Source organism: Mobula birostris, chromosome 23 (assembly GCF_030028105.1).
Source record: "Mobula birostris isolate sMobBir1 chromosome 23, sMobBir1.hap1, whole genome shotgun sequence".
Classification (NCBI taxonomy): domain Eukaryota; kingdom Metazoa; phylum Chordata; class Chondrichthyes; order Myliobatiformes; family Myliobatidae; genus Mobula; species Mobula birostris.
In genome coordinates this window covers 34,340,251-34,364,468 of record NC_092392.1, presented here as the reverse complement: position 1 = coordinate 34,364,468, position 24,218 = coordinate 34,340,251, and the positions used below count along the sequence as shown (strand labels likewise).

At 41.0% G+C, this 24,218-nt stretch overlaps 1 protein-coding gene across 2 annotated transcripts in view; it reads right to left on the bottom strand.

Moving 5' to 3' along the window:
• Window positions 1-20,596: 20,596 nt before the first annotated feature.
• brd1a (bromodomain containing 1a) overlaps window positions 20,597-24,218 on the bottom strand; it is a 54,752-nt gene continuing 51,130 nt past the window's right edge. For both annotated transcript variants that reach the window (XM_072241837.1, XM_072241836.1), the window contains exon 13: window positions 20,597-22,557. In XM_072241837.1, the coding sequence (XP_072097938.1) occupies window positions 22,374-22,557 (184 nt within the window). In that variant the 3' untranslated portion in view covers window positions 20,597-22,373. The remainder of the gene's footprint in view (window positions 22,558-24,218) is intronic.

Here is a 24,218-nt window from a genome sequence, read left to right as displayed (position 1 = left end):
CCCACCATTTCCTCTACCATCATCCTTTCATATACACAATCGTTTCACCTACTCTCCCTGGCCTCGGAATGGTGGCATGCAAAGATGCAGTGGCTTCCCTGGCTAAAAGACAATGTGTCCGGCTTGGTGTTTCAACTCGATGGGATGACTCTGTTCCACATAGACAGAAACTCCCTATCAGGGAAATCCAAAGTTCACAATACTGTGCAAATATCTTAGGCATATATATACCTGAACCTTTTGCACAGTGCTATATTTGTCAATGTGGCATGGAGACATGGAGAGCAAGTTTGTAAATTTGATGGAAGCCAAGAAAGTTGGGAACGGCGAAGGTTGAACACCATGGGATGGATGTGGGCAGATAGTAGAGAAGCAGTGCTGGGGTGGGGGGAGGGATGTGGCAGGGTTGCAGACACACCCAGCCCTGAGAAGTCATCTGATTCCAAACAATTGGTTCATTCATCATTACAGAATGTCTCTCTGGTCCTTCCTGCTCCCTCCCCTCTCCCTTCCCCTTTTCCCAAACATGACTCTCCTCTCCCACCCCCTCCCACTCTCAGCTCACAATAGAGATCCATATCAGAATCAGGTTTATCATCACTCACATATATCATGAAATTTGCTCTTTTTTTGTGATAGCAGTACAGAGCAATACTTAGAATTTCTACAATACTGTGCAAAAGTCTTAGGCACCTTGGCTACATGTATATGCCTAAGGCTTTTGCACAGTACTGTATATTAACAAAGATCGGTGCACAAACTCATCTGTCGTTAGCAGCTACTGTTCTAAGGAAATAGATCATCTTAAATACCGCCCATGTTACCTGCTCAGAGAGTTTACTGTTACGTTCATCAATGCTGTCTATATACCGCCGCCCTCCCACCACCCAGGTGTAAATGCCAAAGACACACTGGGAGAGCTTTACAGTAACATGAACTCTTTTCTAAATAAGTATCCTGATGGTCTCTTCATAATTGCCGGAGACTTCAATCCTGTTAAACTGCAGAACATTTTACCCAAATTCCACCAACACATCACCATGGCCACAAGGGGATCAAACAGACTGGGCCATATTTATACAAACAGATACAATACTTACAAAGCCATCCATGCCCTCATCTCCGCAATGTTAATCCTCCCAGCATACCGACAACTGCTGAAAATGAGGAAAGCTGTCAAGAGGACCATTACTGTATGGCCTTAATGAGACAACCTTTATGCTTCAGGACTGCTTTGGATGGATGAACAGGCAGATGCTTAAGGAGGCCACCACAGATGGAAAAGGTACAGACCTCGAGGAAAATGCTTCACCTGGCACCAACTACATCAGTCAATGTGTAGATGACATTGGTACCTTAAGAACGGTCATCTAACAGTCCAACTAGAAACCCTGGCTGAACACGGAGATGCACTCCCTACTTAAAGACAGAACGGTGCCTTCAAGCCTGGTGACAGCCAGGTGAAACCTCATTTTAGGCATCAAGAGGGTAATGACTGACTATAAGCAAAAAATTCAGGAATGCCAGTCCGATAGCAATCTCCTATGTATATGGCTGGGCATCAAGTGCAAAACTGACTAGGCGAGAAAAAACAGCATCGACTGTACCAGTGACAGCCCCCTCTCTGATACTCTTAATGACTTTTATGCATGTTTCAAGGCATGTAACACAATGCTGGCCACAAAAGCTCGTCCCATTCCAGGTGAGCAGCCTCCGTCTGTGACAGCAGAAAATGTGTAAAAGGACTCGGTGGAGAGTTAACCCCTGTAAGGCAGCAGGGCCAGATAACCTTCCTGCCAATTACTCAGCTCACTATGGACATCTTTAACACTTCACTGATCCAGGCTGCCATCCCCACGTGCTTCACATCAACCACCATCATCCCTGTATCAAAGAACTCTGAACCTTCAGAACTAAAGGACTACCGCCTGCTGGCACCTACGCCATTCATCACCCTGAATTGCTTTGAAATGCTGGTAATGGGACGTATCAAAACTTCAATCCTGCCACACTGGGCACCCACCAATATGCTTACCTATGGAACGGCTAAGACAGATGCCATAACATCTGTCATGCACCTGGCCCCGACACTCTGAGAAAGTAAGGCCACTTATGTCAGAATGCTGTTTCTGGATTTCAGTTTGTCATTCAACATTATTGTCCCACAGACCCTGGTGAACAAAGTCCTACTCCTTGATCTAAATGCACCACTGTGCAAATGGGTGTTGGGCTTCCTAACCAGCTGATGTCAGATAGTCAGGATGTACAATTGCTCCTCCCTCCCCATCATCCTCAGCATGGGAGCTTCCCAGGACTGTGTGCTGAGCGTTCAGCCAGGGCTTCTGCTTGGGCTGTGAGATGACTGTTTTAAAGGTAGCAATGCTGTCTAGACACCTACTGATGTAGTTGTTGCCAGATGAGGCATATTCCTCAAGATTTGTGTCTCCTCCATTTGTGGCGACCTCCTTGAATGTCTGCCAATTGTCCATTCAAAACAGTCCTGAAGCATAGAGATCGCCTCATTTGGCCATTGAGTGATGGTCTTCCTGACTGGTTTCTCCATTTTCAGCAGCGATGGGTGTACTGTGAGGATTACTGTGAGAGACCAAGATGAGGGTGTGGGAATGCCACAACTTCCTCCACATGTTGTCCTGGACTCCAACCTTCCCTAGATTTCCCTATTTTCCTTTGTGCTATAGCATAAGAATGAGAGCACAGCCCTTCTATAAGACCAGTTAGTAGTGCCCAGCAACTGTGAATTTGCAAGTAGCAGTCCCATGGCCAAAGCAACATTCACATACTCACAATGACTCTGCAAGCACCCTGGAAATTCTAGGCTCCCACTTTTTTGCACTGAATTCTTCCATGACAGTTCATATTTAGCAGTGATGTCCTGATTGTTATTCCTCTTCTCTCATGTACTTATTAAATTGCCATGTAGTTTTGTTCACATGCTCCAGGAATATCCTGATATCATGAAATGGGTCCACTTTTTCTACATCCAGACACTGACGATTGATAGGCTCCAGAACTAACCAATTAGTGACATCACACACACACCACTATCCACCTTGGTATGGAAGCTGCTCTACCAAAGACTGCAAGAAAAATTGCTATGTTATCAATGCAGTGTATCAATGTTATCAATGCAACACAAAAACCAGCCTCCTTTCATTGAGCATGTGATCACTATACCTTATCTTGCAAATGGAGCCAAGGTGATCAAAGGCCCCTTCTATCACAGAGATTCTCTCTTCTCCGCCCACACATTCGACAGAAGGTACAACAGCTTGAGAGCACATCGCACCAGACTCAAGGAAAGTTTCTACCATGCCCCCCCCCCATTGTAAGACTCTTGAATGGACCACCTGTATGAAAAAGATTGACTCTTGACCTCACAATCCACCATGTCATGACCTTACACATTATTGTCTGCTCGTAGTGCACTGTCCTGGTAACTGTAACTGTAGCACTATATTCTGTTTTCTCTTATTGCTTCTCTTCTACTATCTCGCTGTACCTATGCCTAGGAATGATCTATTTGAGTGGGATGCAAAACAAAAGCTTTTCACTGTATCTTGGTACATGTAACAACAATAAATCAATTAGCCATTACCTATTAATTAGCACCAATATCAAATGGATAGTTACCAGGAACTGGAACCTTATCTTCAAAGGCCAAAGTTCAAAGAAAATTTTATTATCAAAGTACATATATATCACCATATACAACCCTAAGATTCATTTTCCTGTGGGCATACTCAGCAAATCTATAGAATAGTAATTACAACAGTGGTAATGAAAGACCAACTAGAGTGCAGACAACAAACTGCAAATACAAATACAAATAAATAGCAATAAATAACAAGAACATGAGATGGTGAGCTAGAGAGTCCTTAAAGTGAGATCATTGCTTGTGGGAAACATCTCAATGATGGGCAAGTAAGTGAAGTTAACCCCTTTTGTTCAAGAGCCTGATGGGTGAGGGGTAGTAACTGTTCCAGAACCTGGCAATACAAGCTCAAAGGCTCTTATATCTTCTACCTGATGACAGCAGCGTGAAGAGAGCATGACCTGGGTGGTGGGGATCTCTGATGATGGACGCTGCTTTCCTACGACAGCGTTTCATGTAGGTGTGCTCAGTGGTTGGGAGGGCTTTACCCATGATGTACTGGGCCGAAACCACTACCTTACTGGTAACGTAAAACTGCTCCAGCTTGATACAGTACTTACTGAACTTGCACGATAGTATCCTGCATAGATGGATGGCTACTACTGATCACTCTGCCACCTATCCTTTCATCACATGCTAAACAGGTCATCAAAACTATAGCATATGCTCAATGGCCAATTTATTAGTTACCTCTTGTATCTGTTCATGGTCTTTTGCTGCTGTAGCCCATCCATTTCAAGGTTTGTCATGTTGTGCACTCAAAGATGCTCTCAGCACACCACTGTGGTAACGTATGGTTACTTGAGTTACCGTCACCTTGCTGTCAGCTTGGACCAGTTTGGCCATTCTCTTTTGACCTCTCTCATTAACAAAGCGTTCTTGCCCACAGAACTGCCGCTCACTGGATGTTTATTTCTTGCACCATGCACTGTAAACACTAGAGACTGTTGTCCATGAAAATTCGAGGAGATCCGCAGATTCTGAGATACTCAAACATAATCTGTATGGCACCAACAATCATTCCATGGTCAAAGTCACTTAGATCAATTTCTTCCACATTCTGATGTTCGGTATGAACAATCACTGAGTCTTGAACCAGTTTGGCCATTCACCTCTGACCTATTTCATTAACAAGGAATTTTCACCATCTGCTTACTAAATCGCTATAATAAAGGTGAGCTAACTATTCAGTGAATCTTATTGTTTTGCAACTTGCTTGCTTCAATTGTTTTGCAATTGAACTATCTAATTGTTAACAATAGGAAAACACTAAACTATTAGAAAGAACATGAAAATGAAGCATACAATGAAATATAACATAAATTAATTGTTTTCCCCCATGCTAATTTTAGGATGACAGGTAATAAAGTAGTGGACTCATGTAGTTAATTAACTACACATGGGTCTTGTGCAGACTCAATGTGTCATTGTCAGTCTCTATAACCTTGCATGTAAAAGATAGAGTTGCAAAAAAAAAGTGATTAATAAAATGAATATGCTACGCTAGCAGTAAAATATCACCAATGCTCCTTTGCAGCAGGAGGCTCGATTTCTAACCACTCAAAATAATCAGTGATTATTTTACCTCAAGGAAACATGCAATAATAGTTAAAAATACTTTTTTCCTGTTCAATCTGGCTTCATCATCTGGTAAAGTATCTTCTAGCTGTTGAAAAAGCATTAAAACCTGCTGTGCCCAGTTGGATTAGTACTTGCAGTAGATGACACTCAATTCACAATAGCATGCATGTGTTGGGAATATCCCAGGTGACTCACTTGAATAGTGTTGACCTCATTAATGAGTCCTCTACTCTTTAGAAAACAGGATTGTGTTTTGCAACATTTACTAAACACTATTCTTCTGGGAAACATTAGAATTACTAAATTTATCTAAATCTGTTTTACGTTTCCTCCTTCTCCCTATGCCATGCTGCACGTCAATGCCTAAGCATAAAATGGCTTCCTTTCAGCTTGTCTTTCCTGCATCAGGAGCAAGCATTTGTTGTGTTAAGACTGACACTTGAGAAGTAAAAAATATCCTTACTTTGCTAGAAGCTCGGATTTATAATGAGCACAATTTAAATTTGAGAAGAAAATACTCACCTATCAGCCAGTATGAATGGTGAGTATTAGTGGACAATATTAAAATGTTAACGTATGTTTTCTCCAGAGAAACCCATCAATCTACTGAAAATTTACATTTTATTTTCTTTTGGATCTTACAAGAATATCTTGAAATATACTTGTGAAGTTTCTCATAGCACGTACTGTATACATTTACAAGGCCATTTTGCATAAGTTCATTAACTTAAGATTGGAAATCATTGTAAATAATATTATGATGATATGACCATTTGATATTCTCTCTAATATTTTAATAACAAAGATAATTGATTTAATTAAATTATTTAAATTCCTCCAATACAATAGCAGACAGAGGAATTTAATTTGATTGATGATATCACTCATTTTAAATTTCAGTGTAGCTTGTGTTAACAGTCCTTACAGTAACTTGAAGGTAATCTTATTCCATGGTGTAGAAATGATTTTTAATTATGAGCTATGCTGGATGTGCAGCAAGCTTGGTGGCGTGGCGGTTAGCACAATGCTTTACATACAGGCAATCCAGGTTCAATTCCCGTCACTGCCTGTGAGGAATTTGTATGTTCTTCCCTTGACCACATAGGTTTCCTCCGGGTGGTCCTATTTCCTCCTACCAGTTAGTAGGTTAATAGATCATTGTAAATTGTCCTGTGATTAAGCTAGGATTCAATTGAGGGATTGCTGGGCAGTGTGGCTCAAAGGGCCGGAAGGACCTATTCCTCGCTGTATGCCAATAAATATAATAATCCCAATTAATTACATAAACTTCTGGGGAATTCATCACATAATATCCTGCATGGCCCCAATTCAACAGATTGTCCAACATCAATCTTCTGATCCATTCAAGAAATGAAGAGATATCTCATTATCATACTCGATGATTCCTCATTGTTAGCCAAAAAGTTTTACTCATATGAATGCTTATATTTCACCTGTTTTTAATATATGATAAATCAATTTATTGAACACTCTGATTAATAATTAACTGAAACAATATCACAGCTTTAAGCTATTACTTAAATATTTTTCATGTGTTGCAAATATTAAATAATACTTTCAACTATAAAATAATTGTAACAAAGCTTGGTTTGTACATTTTTCACATCAGTGGTTGTATTTATTACTTCAATATTTATCAAATAAAGAAATCCTATTATTTTGTGGTATTCATAGGAGCAAGGAAGCAAGAGTAGACAATTTGGCCCTTCCCACTCAGTATGATTTCAGCAATGGATTGTCCATTTCAGTATCATATTCCCACTTTCTTCCCATTCACCTAGACACTTTTACGTCACTAGTATTTAATCAGCAATGAGGTCCTTCATCTCTGTCTGACCTTGGCCAGCTTCTCTATTGTGCTCCAGGTGTGGTTCTGCATCCTCATTTTTGCCTCTACAGTATGGCGCCAAGGTGTCTTTGGTCTCCTTCGTTTCCTCCGCCCTTCAGGGATCCAAAGAAGTGCTGTCTTGATGATGAGGTTGGCCTCTCTTCTCATCATGTGCCCAACCCATCTCCAATGTTTCCTCATGATGATTGTGGACATGTCCTCTTGATGACACTGAAGGAGAAGGGCCTGGTTGGAGATCATTCTTGACCAGAAAATATGAAGAATCTTCCAGATGCCCATGGTATGGAATGACAACAGCTTGGCAAGGTCGTTCCCTATCATGCTTGTCCAAGAACAAAAGTATTCTGGCTTGTACAAGAGTGTGGCCAGAACACAGCTCTGGTACGGCTTCACCTTGGTGTGGACGCTGTACTTGGTTGATCCCGATGTATTGCTCATTGATCTGAAGACGTTTCTAGCCTGGCTGAGTCTGCACTGGATGTGGTCCTTGGTCCCATCATCCTGCTGAATGATGCTGCCCAGGTAGGTGGATCTGTTGGTATTGGAGGAGGAGCCTCTACATTGAGGGTCCTGGTCTCAGTCTTCCTGTGGTTGATTCTGAATCCAACCTGGCAACCAAAGGCACACAGATTCCTTTTGCATGTGCTGGTGTGTATGTGATAGTTATGCGAGGTTATCTGCAAAGTCAAGGTCTTTTAAAGTACAGAATAGAGTCCACCTAATGCCTCTCTACTTACCTTTCATTATTTGCTTCATAACCCAGTCAATCACCAGGTTAAGTAATACCACCAACATCACACAGCCTTGCCTGACTCCTGTCTTGATGTCAAAGCCTAGAAAATTATCTTACTCGTTCCTGTGAATAGCTAAGATTTTTTTTGCACAGTACTGTAGTAATTTAATGTATTGCACTGTACTGCTGCCATATAAAAAAACAAATTTCATGACATATGTGAGTGATGATAAACCTGATTCTGATATCGGTCTCTGTTGTGCACTGAGAGTGGGAAGGGGGCAGGGAGAGAGGAATCAAGGTTGGGAAAGGGGGAATGGAGAAGGGAGAGAGCGGGAAGCACCAGAGAGACATTCAGTAAACCAACTGTTTGGAATCAAATGACGTTGCTCTGCTGTCTCAGGGCTGGGTGTGTTTTCACCTGCACCATATCTGCCCTCAACACTCCTTCTCTGCCACCTGTCCCACACCCCTCCCGCAGCACCCCACCCTCGCTGTTCCCAACATCCTTTGTTCCCGCCAGATTTACAAACTCGCTGTCCACTCCATGTTGACAAATATAGTGCTGTGCAAAAGCCTTGGGCGCTCTAGTGTTTAAGAGTTTGCACAGTACTGTAACTGTCTACTTTGTAAATATCTACTGTAACTCCATTGCTTTCTGTGGTAGTAAAATCCATAGTTCACCATCCTCTGAGTGAAGAATATTTTCCTTATCTCAGGGTAAATCGCTTACTCTATATTCTGAAACTCATCCTAGAACCTTCTGCCAGAAGAAGCATTCTTCCTGTATCCAGTATATTCACCCCGTTAAAAAACATATGCTTACTTTAACATCTCTCTATTTTTCTTAACTCCAGCAAATGGAGAAATGAATCTGTGACTATTTGTTACAATCCCTTCAGAGCAAGTGTATCCTGTCTTAGGCAAAAAGATCAGAACTGCATTCAATACTGCAGCTGCAGTCACACCAAAATCCTGCAGATGTGCAGAAACAGAGGGAACTTGGGGTCCAGGTCCATAGATCCCTCAAATCTGTCACACAAATTGATACAGTGGTTAAGAAGGAATAGGGCATGCTGACCTTCATTAGTTTGGGGATAGGATTCAAGAGCCGAGAGGTAATGTTGCAACTCTATCAAACTCTAGTTAGACCACATTTCATTTCTCGTCACCGGATTATAGGAAGGATGTGGAACCTCTAGAGAGAATGCAATGCAGATGAGATTTACTAGGATGCTGCCTGGATTAGAAATTACATTTTATGAAGAAAGGTTGAGCGAGTTTTTCTTTTTGAAACAATGGAGGACGAGAGGCAACTTGATAGAGGTGTATAAGATTATGACAGGCAAAGACAGAATGGACAGCCGGTGCCTTTTACCCAGGGTGAAAATGGCTAATATGAGGGGACATAATTTTAAGGTGCTGTAATTGGAGGAAAATATAGTGAGAGATGTCAGAGGTAGGTTTGATGTACAGAGCGGTGGGTGTGTGGAAAGCACTGTCAGGTGGTAGAGACTAATATAGTAGGGGAAGTTAGTAGACCCTTAGGTAGGCACTTGGATGTTAGAAGAGTGGAGGATTATGGGCTGTGTATATTGATCACAGAGTAGGTTTATTAGGGTCGGCACAACACCGTGGGTCAAAGAGCCTATACTGTGCTGCACTGTTCTATGTTCTATTTGTTCTCTAACCTATAAAACATCTGAAGATTCACTCCTTTTTATCAATGTCAAAATCAATATATTTTAAGGATATTGGAATATGAAATTTGAAACATTTTGGATGTACAGTACAAAATGCATAAAAAGCCACAAGTTAGAAGCCCCTAGGTAAGTGAAGTGTCACCTAACCAGTGTCAAGCAATATCATTACAATGGCCTGTCATAAGTAATTGAAAACTGAAATGCTTATCAATTTGATAGATCTTAGCAAATTGCTAATTAGTAGTCCCAGAAGGAGCCTTATTATATACTAAACACAAAAAGGTCTGCAGATGCTGGAAATCCAAAACAACACACACAAAATGCTTAAGGAACTCAGCATCTATGGAAATGAGGCCCAAAACATCAGCTATCTATTCAGTTCCATCAGTGCTGCCTGACCTGCTGAGTTCCTTCAGCATTTCCCTTGAATTGCCTGTTACGTTCTCTCTTTGTTTTGCTGATTTGGAAGTAACAGCAATGTTGCATCACTGTGATTGTATTAATTGGGCAACTATTAGTACAGCATCAGTTTTATGAATTTCTTTTCCAGTTATGCCTTTGTTTAAAATGCAACGTTTACCAGTCCACATTAGAATTCTTTGATCACCTCAATCTCTAAAACCTATCAACATTCAGTCCTCCTGTGACGTACATGGTGTTCAAATGGAATTGAAAACATCACCTCTCTACAGATGAAGATATGCAAGATGACCACTTTGACGGAGATACATGAACATTTAGCAATGTCAAACTAAAAACTGATTAATGAGGCAGAAACTGAAGGCAGTTCAACAACTTGATGGATGAGATGAGAGGCAAGGACGTCTGTCAATTACTAGTGCTCTCTGATGATGAGTTGCAAGCTTTTTCGCAGTGGAGACAATTGGATGGAAGTTGGAACATATTCTGCCTCCTGCTGACAAACAGGCCCGAACCTGGACTCATTGTAATGAAGGCATTGGTTATAGGCATCTTTCATGGATATGAATAATTGTGGACAGGATTCTCCAGTGGTTAATCGGAATATTGAGTTTTTAAGATACCTCATTGTAGTGGCTTTCACCTGAATCACAACCAGTTCTGCCTCTGGCATATTTGGATTACTTTTTAGCAAGTACAGAAAACAGTATGAATGCCAATGACAAACATTTGCCTTACTGCATTTGGGAGCTCTGAAATATCTCATTATTACTTGCTGCTTTACCAGGCGCAAGCTCTTTAATACCTTTTACTACATCTTTGGGGCTTAGCTGTAGGATGGAGAGGAACAGCTACAAGAAATTCCTAGATAACAATAAACTTTGGGCAGAAATATGAACAATGTTGACAATATACCAAAAATCATATCTTACGGAGATTTCAGTGATTTGTCTCTGCTTTGATTCTTGGATACAATATTGTGATTTCAAAATTAATGGAATCTGAGTAGGTTATTTGCTTGGTAATTTTACCAAGATTAGATTCTAAGTATAATTTGTGGTAAAGCATGTTAAGGTAACTGGCACATACAAAATACTGGAGGAACTCAGAAGACCAGGCAGCATCTATGGAAAAGAGTACATTCTCTCAGGTGATGTTATGTCTTAGTTTGGAAAAAATTAGAAGTCGAACTTTTGATCCTAAATTTGACTTTGAGAAAAGGTGGGGCTCTTTTGTCCATTATTATCATTTGACTTGAGTTAATTAAGATGGTCCTTTTCTGATGCTTGGTTATATGTATTTGGTTGGCGGTTTGATGTCTTTTTTCTATGGAAGCTTGTATGGCGCATCGTTCCGGGTTTGTGCTCCTAATGGTTTTTTTCCCCTTTTTTTTAGTTATTAGGGGTTTTTCTCTGTTTTAGTTAGTAGGGGTTCTTTTTTACCTTCTTTCCTTTTTTCCATAAAAAAAAGTTTTAATACTTTGTTTTTTGTTTATTATTGATATACTGTTTAGCCTGGTTGATAGTTTAACTTTTACTCTGCATATGGATATGTTATCTTGATTATTTCGATGTATTTTCCTCTGTTGTTGATTTTCAATAATAATTAATAAGATTTAAAAAAAGAGTACATTCCACATTTCGACTGAGACCCTTCAACGGGAGGGTCTCTGCCTGAAACGTCGACTGTACTCTTTTCCATAGATGCTGCCTGGCCTGCTGAGTTTCTCCAGTATTTTGTGTGTGTTGCTTGGGTTTCCACCATCTGCAGATTTTCTCTTGTTTGCTCAAGTAACCGGGTAAATCCATAAGCAAGGAGGTCAGCTCTAAGTGTTTCTTTAAAATATCTTAGCAGCTTGCAAATTATACTCACTTGTTATTGAAACACCCCTTATAGTTTCACTATGTTAGTTCCTTCAGTGCATCTTAACATCACAGTTGCACTGAAACACACCTGCTGACTTGTCTGTAATTTCATGACTGAAGAATAGCAAAGTTTGAAGGTAATTAAAACACTTCACTCAAAATTTTCTTTTGAATGAATTTATCTATAAGATTGATCTTCATGCTTCATTGATGCCCGTTGCATTTCTTCCAAAAACAGCATATGAATGAGACTGGGGAAAATACTGAGCTCCCTGGCAGTATATCATGAATTTCAGAACAAATTGCATGTCAGTAAGTTGCCTTGTGTGCTCCCACATTAATGTTGATGTAATACACGAAGATTAACAAAAGCACGTTTCTTCTAAAACCTAACCTGTGCTTAGGCACCCCTAGAAAAAAGGATTTTTTAAAATTCCTATTGCCCCTATCAGAACATACTGTTTGAAGGCAATCTAAAGATCCTTGCTAGCTGTAGTTTTTCAAGTCGTGGGCTGGAATTTGTGATTTTTTTTAGAAGTTGATTGTTAAAGTTCAGGTAGTGGGTAGTGGCTCCATATGTCATTACTACAGGGCATGACAACCCTGCCTTACACAAATCTCGGGTTCAGCTGACAGTACCCGGTATGGGCCCCTATCCAGGGTTACGGATCCCACTGCCTTGTAGGTATCTTCAGAAGAAGAGAAGGCTAAGGAGTAAACCCTACACAAATCCGGAATGGAGCCCCTAAGGTGGTTGGATGACGTATCACGTCACCTCCCGGCAGCTCCTGCAGCCAAGCGTACTGCTTTGCGTTCCTTTGGACCACATCTGCAAGGCCAAGAGGGGGATCATGATGTCTGGACAGCCCAGGATCTCCATATTCATCGTCCAGGTCTGCGCCCTGGAGAGGTCACTCCGGTGCTGCTGCAAAGCAGCAAAACCAACACGGGAAGCAGCAGTTACGAATTATAAGTCCAACCTGATTGGTGTAGGGTACGGGCACTACGGGTTGCCTCCGACGGTAGGAGAGGTTATTGCATCTTACTGATCAGGTACTGCCCACCTCAATCCGGGCAGCCCCTGGACAATTGGGTGCTGATTCGCCACTTTCTGCCTGCTTCAATGGGTGCCTTAGATTTGCAATGAAAAGCAGACAGCTATCACTGCACCAGGCAAACCACAGAGAAGAAAGAAGAAACCACCAGTCATGCGACTGGCCACCTGGAACGTTAGGACCATGTGCCCGGGCCTCTCAGACGACCTGCAGCAGATCAACGGCAGCAGGAAAACAGCGATCACTGTCTCTGAGCTGAGGGTGCTGGACATTGACATAGCAGCACTGCAAGAGACCAGGCTCGCTGCAGACGGCGTGCTGCGGGAGAGGGACTATACCTTCTTTCAGCAGGGCAGACCACCTGAGGAACCCCGACTGCATAGTATTGGCCTTGCTGTCAAGAACAGCCTGCTATCCATGACAGTTCCTCCCACCGGCGGGTCAGAACGCATCCCTTCCCTCAGCCTTTCAACGTCGTCTGGTAAAGTGAACATCCTGAGTGTCTATGCTCCAATGCTGGGCTCACCTCAAGAAACAAAGGAACAGTTTTACGAGGATCTCGACGCTACCATCAACAAAAATACCAGAATCTGAACACATCATTCTGCTTGGTGATTTCAATGCTAGAGTCGGATCTGACCACAGCTCATGGCCAGACTGCCTCGGACACTTCGGCGTTGGCAAGGTGAACAACAACGGCCAGAGACTGCTGGAGCTTTGCTCCTATCGCAAACTGTGCATCACCAACACGTTCTTCAAGACAAAGCCTCACCATAAAGTCTCCTGGAGACACCCAAGGTCCGGACACTGGCATCAGCTGGACATGATCACCACCAGGAGAGCTGCCATCAACAGTGTGCTTCTAACACACAGCTTACACAATGCAGACTGCGACATGGACCATTCCATGGTGTGCAGCAAAGTCCGACTGAAACCAAAGAAGATCCACCACACCAACCAGAAAGGATACCAATGCATCAGCACTGCTAAGGCAGTGAACCCAGAACCCAGAACCCAGAACTTCACACAAAACTAAATGCAATAGGCTTTCAAAGCAAACACAGCCACAACCATGGAGGAGAGGTGGCAATTCATTCGTGACACCATCTACAACACCACCATGTCATCCCTCGGGAAGAAGGAGAGGAAAATCCAAGATTGGTTTGAATCTTACCTGTCTGAGATGGTACCTGTCATCGATGCCAAGAGAGAAGCTCTGATCAACTACAAAAGAGACTCATCAGGAAAGAATCTCATTGCACTGAGAATGGCAAGAAACAATGCTCAAAGGATGGCTAGACACTATGCAATTGACTACTGGCAGAACGTGTGCCAGAACATCCAGACCTGCGCTGAGTGGCAATGTGCAAGGCACGTATGAGGGGATGAAGAAAGCCTTCCGGCCCACCACTAGCAAGATCGTCCGTTGAAGTCCAAGGATGGTGAAGTCATCAAAGACTGTGCCAAGCAGATGGAGAGGTGGGCCAAGCACTACCAGAACCTGTACTCCACTGAGAACATGGTCACTGAGTCAGCCCTTGCCAGTATCCCTGCCCTACCTGTCATGAAAGAGCTGGATCTACCCCCAACAGAGGAAGAATTCAGCAAGGCCATCGACTCGCTTGCTCACAGCAGGGCACCAGGCAAAGACGGCATCCCTGCAGAAGTGATCCAGTGCGGGAAACCAGCGCTCCTAAGCCATCTTCACGAGCTGCTTTGCCAGCGCTGGGAGGAGGAATCAGTTCTCCAAGACATGCAAGACGCAAACATCATCACATTGTTCAAGAATAAGGGAGACCACAACGACTGTAACAATTACAGAGGCATATTCCTGCTCAACACCCATTGACAAGGCGCTTGCCCAAGTGGTTCTGAAGTGACTGCAGATACTGGCAGAATGCGCCTACCCTGAGTCCCAGTGTGGCTTCAGAGCACAGAGATCCACCATCGACATGATCTTTTCACTCAGGCAGCTACAAGAGAACAGCCGGGAACAGAGACAGCCTTTGTACATTGCCTTTATCGATCTGACCAAGGCTTTCGACCTGGTTAGTAGAAGAGGCCTCTTCGCACTCCTGAAGAAGATTGGATGCCCTTCAAAGCTGCTGAATCTCATCGCCTTTTTCCATGATGGCATGCAGGGGACAGTACTATTCGATGGATCATCTCAGAGCCCTTCCCCATCCAAAGTGGAGTGAAGCAGGGTTGTGTCCTTGCCCCGATGCTCTTTGGGATCTTCTTCTCCCTCGTACTGTTGTCGCTATCAGGACATCTGATGACGGAGTGTACCTACACACTAGGTCCGACGGCAAACTCTTCAACCTTGCACGCCTCAGAGCAAAGACCAAAGTGCATCAGGTCCTGATCCAGGAGAAACTCCTTGCTGATGATGCCACCCTGATCTCCAGAGGCTAGTCAGTTCCCTGGCACATGCTTGCCAGTGTTTGGCCTCACCATCAGTCTGAAGAAGACAGAGATCATGCGCCAGGACGTCGGCGAAGCCCCCAGCATCAGCGACCACACCCCGCAAGCGGTAGATGGATTCACCTACCAAGGATCGACAGCCTCCAGCCATCTGTCCCTCGATCCAGAGCTCAACAGGCGAATAGGGAAAGCCGCCGCTGCTATGACCAAGCTGTCAAAGAGAGTATGGAAAAACAACAAGCTCACCACAGCCACCAAGATTGCAGTGTACAGAGCCTGCGTACTGAGTACTCTTCTCTACGGCAGCGAGAGTTAGGCGACCTACGCGCGCCAAGAGCACCACCTCACCAGCGTCCAGCTACGGTGCTTGCGTCGGATCCTGGGCATTTCCTGGAAAGACCACGTGCCAAACAAGGACAACCTGGACCAGGCCAGCATGCCAAGCATGTATGTCCTTCTCACACAGCGACGACTGTGCTGGTTTAGCCACGTCCGCCCCATGCAGTATGGCCGCATCCCCAAGGACATCCTATACGGAGAACTTGCCGCAGGATCCCAGCCCATAGGGAGCCCACTGCTGCGTTACAGGGACATTTGTAAACGTGACCTGAAGTCTGCTGGTATCAGGGTGGACACTTGGGAAGAGACAGCTGCAAATCGCTGCACCTGGCGACAGGCTGTACGTACAGGCATTACCAATGCAGAGGAAAAACGAACTCGACTGTGGTCGGACAAGAGAGAGAGAAGGAAAGCTGCGGCAGTGACCACCCAGCCGCAGCCAACAGCCTTCGTGTGCAGCAGCTGTGCCAAGGACTGTCGCTCAAGAATCGGCTTATTCAGCCACAGCCGATGCTGTTCCACACCTAATTGAGTCCTAAACCGGGCGCATCCATTGTCTACTTAGACAGACGGAGCCATTAATTAATTTCAATACTACAAAAGAGTAGGGGATACTGATACTTTATTGTCGCCAAACAATTGATACTAGAACGTACAATCATCATAGCGATATTTGATTCTGCGCTTCCCGCTCCCTGGATTACAAATCGATAGTAAATATTAAAAAATTAGATTATAAATAATAAATAGAAAATAGAAAAATGGAAAGTAAGGTAGTGCAAAACAACTGAGAGGCAGGTCCGGATATTTGGAGGGTACGGCCCAGATCCGGGTCAGGATCCGTTCAGCAGTCTTATCACAGTTGGAAAGAAGCTGTTCCCAAATCTGACCGTACGAGTCTTCAAGCTCCTGAGCCTTCTCCCGGCGGGAAGAGGGACGAAAAATGTGTTGGCTGGGTGGGTCGTGTCCTTGATTATCCTGGTAGCACTGCTCCGACAGCGTGCGGTGTAAAGTGAGTCCAAGGACGGAAGATTGGTTTGTGTGATGTGCTGCGCCGTGTTCACGATCCTCTGCAGCTTCTTCCGGTCTTGGACAGGACAACTTCCATACCAGGTTGTGATGCACCATTGATCATTTTGGGTTAGCAGCTTCCTATGCAATTTCTTCTCATTTGGTTTCTTAATTTTTTAAAAAAATGAAAATTTTAAATAGGAATTAGATTACACATAATATTTTGTTGTGCTTACATAATCCCTTTTATACAAAAAATAAAATGTGTACAAATACTAGCATGTTACAAGCATAGACGTCCAGATATTTATATGGGTTTCTTGGTGCATTTGCAGTGTAGCATTCAGGAGACCCATTGACAAGTGCCTTGGAATTCAAGAGATGCAACATAACTTAAAGGGTTCCTCTCTGAACAAATTCCATGCTGATGCTGGAAAACTCAATTGCTATGTGCTATAAAGTCATCTACTTCTACCTTGGGTGGCAGATAGAGCTATGTCTCTACAAAAGGAGGTGTAAAGCACTCCTTCCCTCACTAGCCTACAAGTCACTCTTGGGCAAGGTGCAGCACCTGCTTAGCCCCACCAACCAGGGTTACTTGAGCCATGGGAGTAGGTGGTGGATGGTTGTATGAGCAGCTGGTGCATATAACAAGTCCTGGTTATGTGACTACTGACACCAGGCAGATCTCTGAAGAGTATTGATTAACGGCTGGGGTCACCCATCTTGTAAAGATATTGCCCAAAATCACTTCTGTAGAAAAATGTGCCAAGAAAAGCATGGTCATGGAAAGACTGTGATTGCCCACATCATACAACACGCACATAACAAATTAATTTTCCACCTGTACTTTGAAGTTTCGCCACCTCACAGAAACCCCCTACACATGACCATTTTGCACTATACCAGGAAAATTTGGGTTAGGGAAAAGAAATGAGGGTCAATACAGGGAGTGGTGAATTAAGAGCCAACACGTACATGACTTAAAAGTGACCTACTTCAAATCCATCTCAATGATAAGCAAAATATTGTATTTTCTTACGCAATGATTTATTAAGTGTGGAGGGCACTGTATTAGTTTCAAGAAGACTTTGGGCTGCACAGGGGAGACAGAAGAGTACTGGGTAACTGAGGTAGACAGGATATTACTTCACGTGCTTAAAATGAATTTTCTAAAGAAAAAACTCGAAAGGAAGGATTGGGTGTATCGGAGGGTGTTGCTACTGGAAGCAAATTTTAGCATGAAGAGATAGAAAGGATAGGTTTGAAGATTGAAAGTTGCCCTGAGGGACGGTAATTTTTGTTTGCAAGTTAACAGAGAATAGATTAGCATGGTGGATAATATTTAATTATTAGTAGTCATTAAGAAAGCACACCTATTTTGGGACTATAAATGTATCTCTCCTATGTAGTAGCTCTCACCTCCCTTTTGCTGCCAGATTCCCTAGGCTTAGAAACAAATCTAAGCATGGTTCAGCTACAAGTGGAAATTAATTCTGAGGTGTGAATTCTCATTAAAATATCTAAATAAGCATCATGGCTTGTTATGCATTAACCTGTCAGTATGGATTGAGTGGTATTTCCCGCCCCCCCCCCAACCAACTAAACACTGCAAAGAGAAAGTGATGACTTTTGAGGCCTGGCCAGTTTTTCCCCCTCCAAATTCATTTCCTTTCCTGGCCAGATCACCTACCGAATAAAATCACCTGAAATTTCTTGGGGATTTAGGAATGCACATCCATTTACAATGGCTTCCAAAGAAGCTGGCCCTTCACATGGAAAGCCAAGACCAACAAATAACTTAGCTTCTCATACCACAGATAGCTTTTAAATGCCATGCCAAGAAAATATAGCTTGTTAACTACATGTGATGCTATTATTTTTGAGAAATGTTTGCGGTTGGAGGTAGGTGACTGAGAAACATAATTAAAATATGATTTTGGTGGTAGTTGTAATGAACAAGGTTAAAGGATACACTAATTAGTATGAAAATCAAGTGTTATTTTTAAAAGGTTCAAGAGCTCTCAGGTCACAAACACTTGTTTGACAGTAAAACAGCAGCAGTAAACAACTATGACAATATACAGGTAAGTATCATTCAGGAAGTAATCCCACAGGAAACCGTTTGTGACATGGAACTTCATGTAGCCAAAATATGGTGTACAGAAAAACACAATTTTCTGCATTTCATCAGCATGCTCAATGGCAGAATTGAAACTTAAATGCCAATGTTTATGCTCCAAATCTAAAAAGCCTATTCTGTAATCACCACCCACAAATCTCTTCATTTTCACTGTGAAACTTAATGGAAAGGAGGAGACAAACAATTGAATGTTTTAATTTGTAATCTGTTAATGTCATAGTGGCTAGAAATGGCATGTCAGGGTCTAAATTACCTTGAAAAGATTTATTTTATTTATCAAAATTCTACCTAATCTACAGAAAATCATCTCTCTGGTGGATGGGGGGGGGGGGTGAACAGTGGTGCTGGTGTCAGAGTAAAGTTTTATTACTCCAATAATGCACAAACCAGAAACTGTATCAATAGGCTACTGGATCTCATTGTGTAAGTAATTCCACTTGTCAGAATCAGTTTCCTTAATCTTGAGTGCACAGGTTAATTGGCCAGGAAAGCCCAGAAAAATTAAAACTGGTATGTATAAAGTTCACAAAGACTGTGTGACAGCTTGTACTTGTGCTTTACAGTAGTCTATCTGAACTTCCTTCCAATTTACAGTGATTATTCAGGAGTTCCCAACCTAGACCCTATGCACTCCTTGCTTAATAGTATAGGACCATGGCATAAAAAAGCTGAGAACCACTACATTAGATAAATGCTCGTCAATAAAACAAATATTATACAATAAATATGGCAGCTGTCAATGTTACTTACTTTCTGGAGTTTTTAATAAATCTTCAAATGACCAGTACTTTTATAATTCATTTTGATGTTAAATTTACCTTATGGAATGACAAGAGCATGAACAGCACAAGTGAACAGTGCAAACATTCCGATGCAAATCAGTTTTCTAGTGTGTGTCTGGTAGTGTTTTGTGATTAATCACTGTGCCTGATACTAACTACACCATAAAATATCATTCATTGATTATATTCTATTAATGCAAAAATATAGCAAGAAAACAGCATTTACTTCTCTACTTTAATCATAGAGAGACGTGACATGCCATGAATTCAGTTCCAAAGCAACGACGGATCACAGCACCTCGGAGTTGTGAAGTTTTGAGCTGGTAGCTGTCTAAATTATTCCATTTGGCACATTAGGAGCACTACACAACACGATGAAGGCATCCTGTGTGTGAACACAGGACAATCTTTACAAGGATGATATAAAGATTACATAACAATAGAGGAAGGAGAAATAAATGGATTGACTAGAGGTCGAAGAGATTTTTGCCTTTGGTTCAGTAATTTATCTATTATGTGACTACTAATAGTCCTTGAGCAGTTGGCCGAGCCATTCTTCATGTTTCAGCTCAACAGCACACTTTTAGTTTTCTGTCTAGAAATTGACTGAGAGCATTGTAACTGGATTCAATCCCATCTGCTTACTGAAAAGGCTTTGTGGAAATGCTTCATAAGATAGAAGATTGGAGTGTAAACCATGATTTTCCTCTCCCTGATCTATGAAGTAGAAATTTAGTAAGGTTTGTACAGTAAATATGGGATTTACTGGATCAGTGTAGCTCAATATATTTCTGATTTGTTTCCTTATCTGGTAAATATTCAAGAAACCCTCACTCTAAATTAGACCTAAAAAAATCTAATGTTTTAGAGCCACTATACAGTAAATACATTTTGGGTCAGATAATCCTTAATTTGGCTAATGAAAATAATTTCAGCAATTTAATATAAATCTTAATTATACATATTTTACTTCAGTTACTGGGAATTATGCAATGGTTCACAGAATCAAAATGAGTATGACTAAAACAATACCTGCGACTTATTCTACCCTACCAGTGTAATATAAAGCAGATCAAAAAACTGACTGCTATCCAACTTATTGACTGACATAATTTCTGTCATGAACACTTCAAAAGTCATTGAACACACAAATATAAGCATTTTTGAGGGAATATGCAACAAACAGATTGCATCACATTTATTCCTTCCCAAAGTACAGTTTTATACTGATGTGCCTGTAGTCAACCAAACATTTGTTCTATTGTTTTAACACTTTACAAATTTCAGTTTCAAACCAGTTCAATTGCTTATAAAAGTTACTACAAAGCAAATCTGTACACTTTCTACAATAAATTAAGAAACAAATGCAGGCACAATTTGTTTTTAAAAAATTGTGTACAGGTCCCATAGTAAATCACAGCAGAAAAGAAATGTGATATTAAAACAACCCTCCCAACAAAGTAAAAAAAAGTTACAAGTATGAAGTGAATTCATATACAATTATACACAGGCTACAAAACCACTTCGTACAACAAGCACTCCTGCATTTCAGGTATTCTAGGCAGTAAATGATGGTCTTACTGGTTTTTTTTAATATTGCATTTCATAGATATGCAAAATCAAATCAGCATCCCAGTTTCCCACACAACATCTTCCCACCAAGTATTATTTCAAATAGTATTTAGGATTATGCTACATTTTGGTTAATCTTATTCAGCACCATAAGTTGAATCAACCTAAAGCAACAAGACAGAGACAATGTGTTCATTTAATATTGTTCAAGGGCAAGGCAAGCCAAAATGGACAGGTAGAAAAATGAAAACATTAAAAATAAACAACAGAGTAATAGGATGCAATCTTTTGAAAAATCCATGTACAGTATGATTTTATTCATTGTTTTTCTGAATTGATCAAATAGGATAAAGGGGGCTTGATATCCTAATGGAAATGTTGATTTTTTTAAAAATCCAAATGTTAAGGGATTTAGCTTGTGGTTAAAATCAGGATACCTACTTTTTTGTCTACATACTTTGATGTACTACAAACTGTAACGAGAATCTGTTAATATTGTTTTAAGAAAATTTATCAATTCAGACCTTGGGGGAAAGAGTTAAATTAAGGGGACAGAGTTAAATTAGGGGAAACTGTATTCCTATAAACAAATGTGCTTGATTTTTTATATTATGAAACACAAACCAACCCAAGATAAACTTGAGAATCAAAGCTTCTTTTGGTAAGAGAAATATAAAAGCTCATATTACTGTTCTATTGCACACCATTTAAAGTTATCTTGATTTTGTTCATTAACTTTTTCCCTATACTCTGCACCAAAATTACCTGCTGCATGGTACTCGGTTACATGAACAGCTTTCTTTCTGCTTATTAAATAAGTTACAGAACATTTAGATTATATATAAAAACAACGAAGTACCAGAACAGATGGCAACCAATTTTGACCAACAGAATAATTTACGGTGTGAAGCAATATACACGTATTTACAGTTTTTCCCATGACTTATAAACACTATGAACAAGTTCATCCTGCTGAAAAATTATAGTGGAAAGTTTGAATGTTTACACAAAAGAAAATTATGTATGAAAAACATAATTACAGCTGGCAGTGAATCAGTAGGTGCCATTATTTTTCCCAGCACAACTACTGGAACAATGATTGAGACAACAGTGATAATACATTCTTTCTAAGAAATGGTTTTGCAAAGCTTTCTTGGTTTTAACCTCAACTGATGGGTTCTTCTCCCAATCCTGTTACATTTTCAATCAATGTCACTAAAGTCACTTGTTTGTTCACCTTGGACCCTGCTTTGATGGAGCATTGCTCGATCAAAAGCAATGCGAACAGATTTCCGAATGGAAGAAGTCCGACCTTCCATCATTTTTATTTTATCTATGGTTTCATCAATACCAAGAGGGACCACTTTTGCTTTTGGAAGCCACTGCCTGTTGACAATTTAAAAAGAAAGTTATGGTTAACCAATACAAACTATAGATATTTTGAAAGCATTATTTTTGGTTGCAATTTGTTGTCAGGAATAAATCTACAAGTAAATTATGATCAAACTATACAATGTTAGTGTGATAACAACAAAACTGGATTCCTTTTAAACAAAATCAAAGCAGCAAATATACATAGATCAAATTTCACCAAAAAGATACAGTAGTTGTGATAAACTACTGAAATATTTAATCTAGGTATTGGACAATATGTCAAAATTACTATTTTATAGATAAATTGCAATTAATAGACATTTTAAATGAAAGTTATTTAAATTTAGTTTTCTTAAACTGCTCTTCCAAAAGACAGTGAACAATCTTACAGCTTCAAAAAACTTTACACAAGCAAAACATTGCAAATACTATAAATGCTTGGTAAATTAGACACCATTGAGAATCACTTAAATGCATAACAAAGTATTTTCCTCAGACAAGATTATAAAAGGTTATCGACCAAAATTTAACTTTATTTTGCTCTCCACACATCCGCTTGATATGCTGAGACTTTCTAATATTTTTTCTTATTTTATTCAGTTCGAATGTGTTCTCTGTATTACCCAGCAACAAGTTCAACCCTAACCCTATTATTTTGAATTGAGTTTCAAAAATCCAGAAATAGAAGGCCGGTATTATTTTTAAAAATGTAACCACACAGCCATCAAGATCCTTGTAAAAAGCCAACAGGAGAAATATAAAAAAATAAAACAGCCCATCTTCCTGTTTCAACTAGGTTTTAACAAAGGTAAGAGTAAAGGTAACCAAACTAAATTTGTTGATTTTCCCCAATTAAATTCACATGCTCTCTCATTCCCCCCCTTCTCTCTCTTTCCCTCACACACACAATTATCAGAGGATATTAACAGAAATATTAAAAAATTATGACATTCCAAGCATTAAAAAACTTTTGCTGAAACGGTGGTGAATCATCTTTTGCTCTGATCCTTAATGTAAATACAAGTGCCATTAGTCGAAAATCAACCTTTAAAATGAAGCTATGTGCAGTGAATTAATGAACATCTCCTGTAACATGTTTCTTTAAACAAGAATAAGCAAATGTGATACAACATGGAAGCAAACCCTTCATTTCACCAAGTTCATGTCAACCATCAAATATTAATTTATAATAATGCCTTATTTTAATTTTCCATCATTCCAATCAATTTGTCTGGGATTCTATCAGTAACCTACAAACAAAGTAGCCGATTAGCTCACCAATCTGCACATCCTTGGGATTTGGAAGCAGAGACCAGGGCACACAGGAAAATCCACATCACAGGGAGCACATGCAAACTGAATAAAGTCAGCAAAGGTCACGATTCTGTAATACGGTAATAGTGATTGTTGGTCTTCCTTTTTGCTGTAAAATGGGTGACATCTCTTTGTCCCTTGTTAGTGAGAGTGAGAGAGCGGGCAGGCAGGCGAGTGAGAGAGAGGGCGCGAGAGAGTGAGTCTGAGTGAGTGTAAGAGAGTCTCAGAGTGAGTGTGCGAGAGAGAGTCTGAGTGAGTGTGAGAGTGGGAGAGAGTGTGTGAGAGTAAGTGAGTGAGAGAGCGTGAGTGTGGGACAGTGAGCACGAGAGAGCAAGAGCGAGACTGTAACATGTAAAACT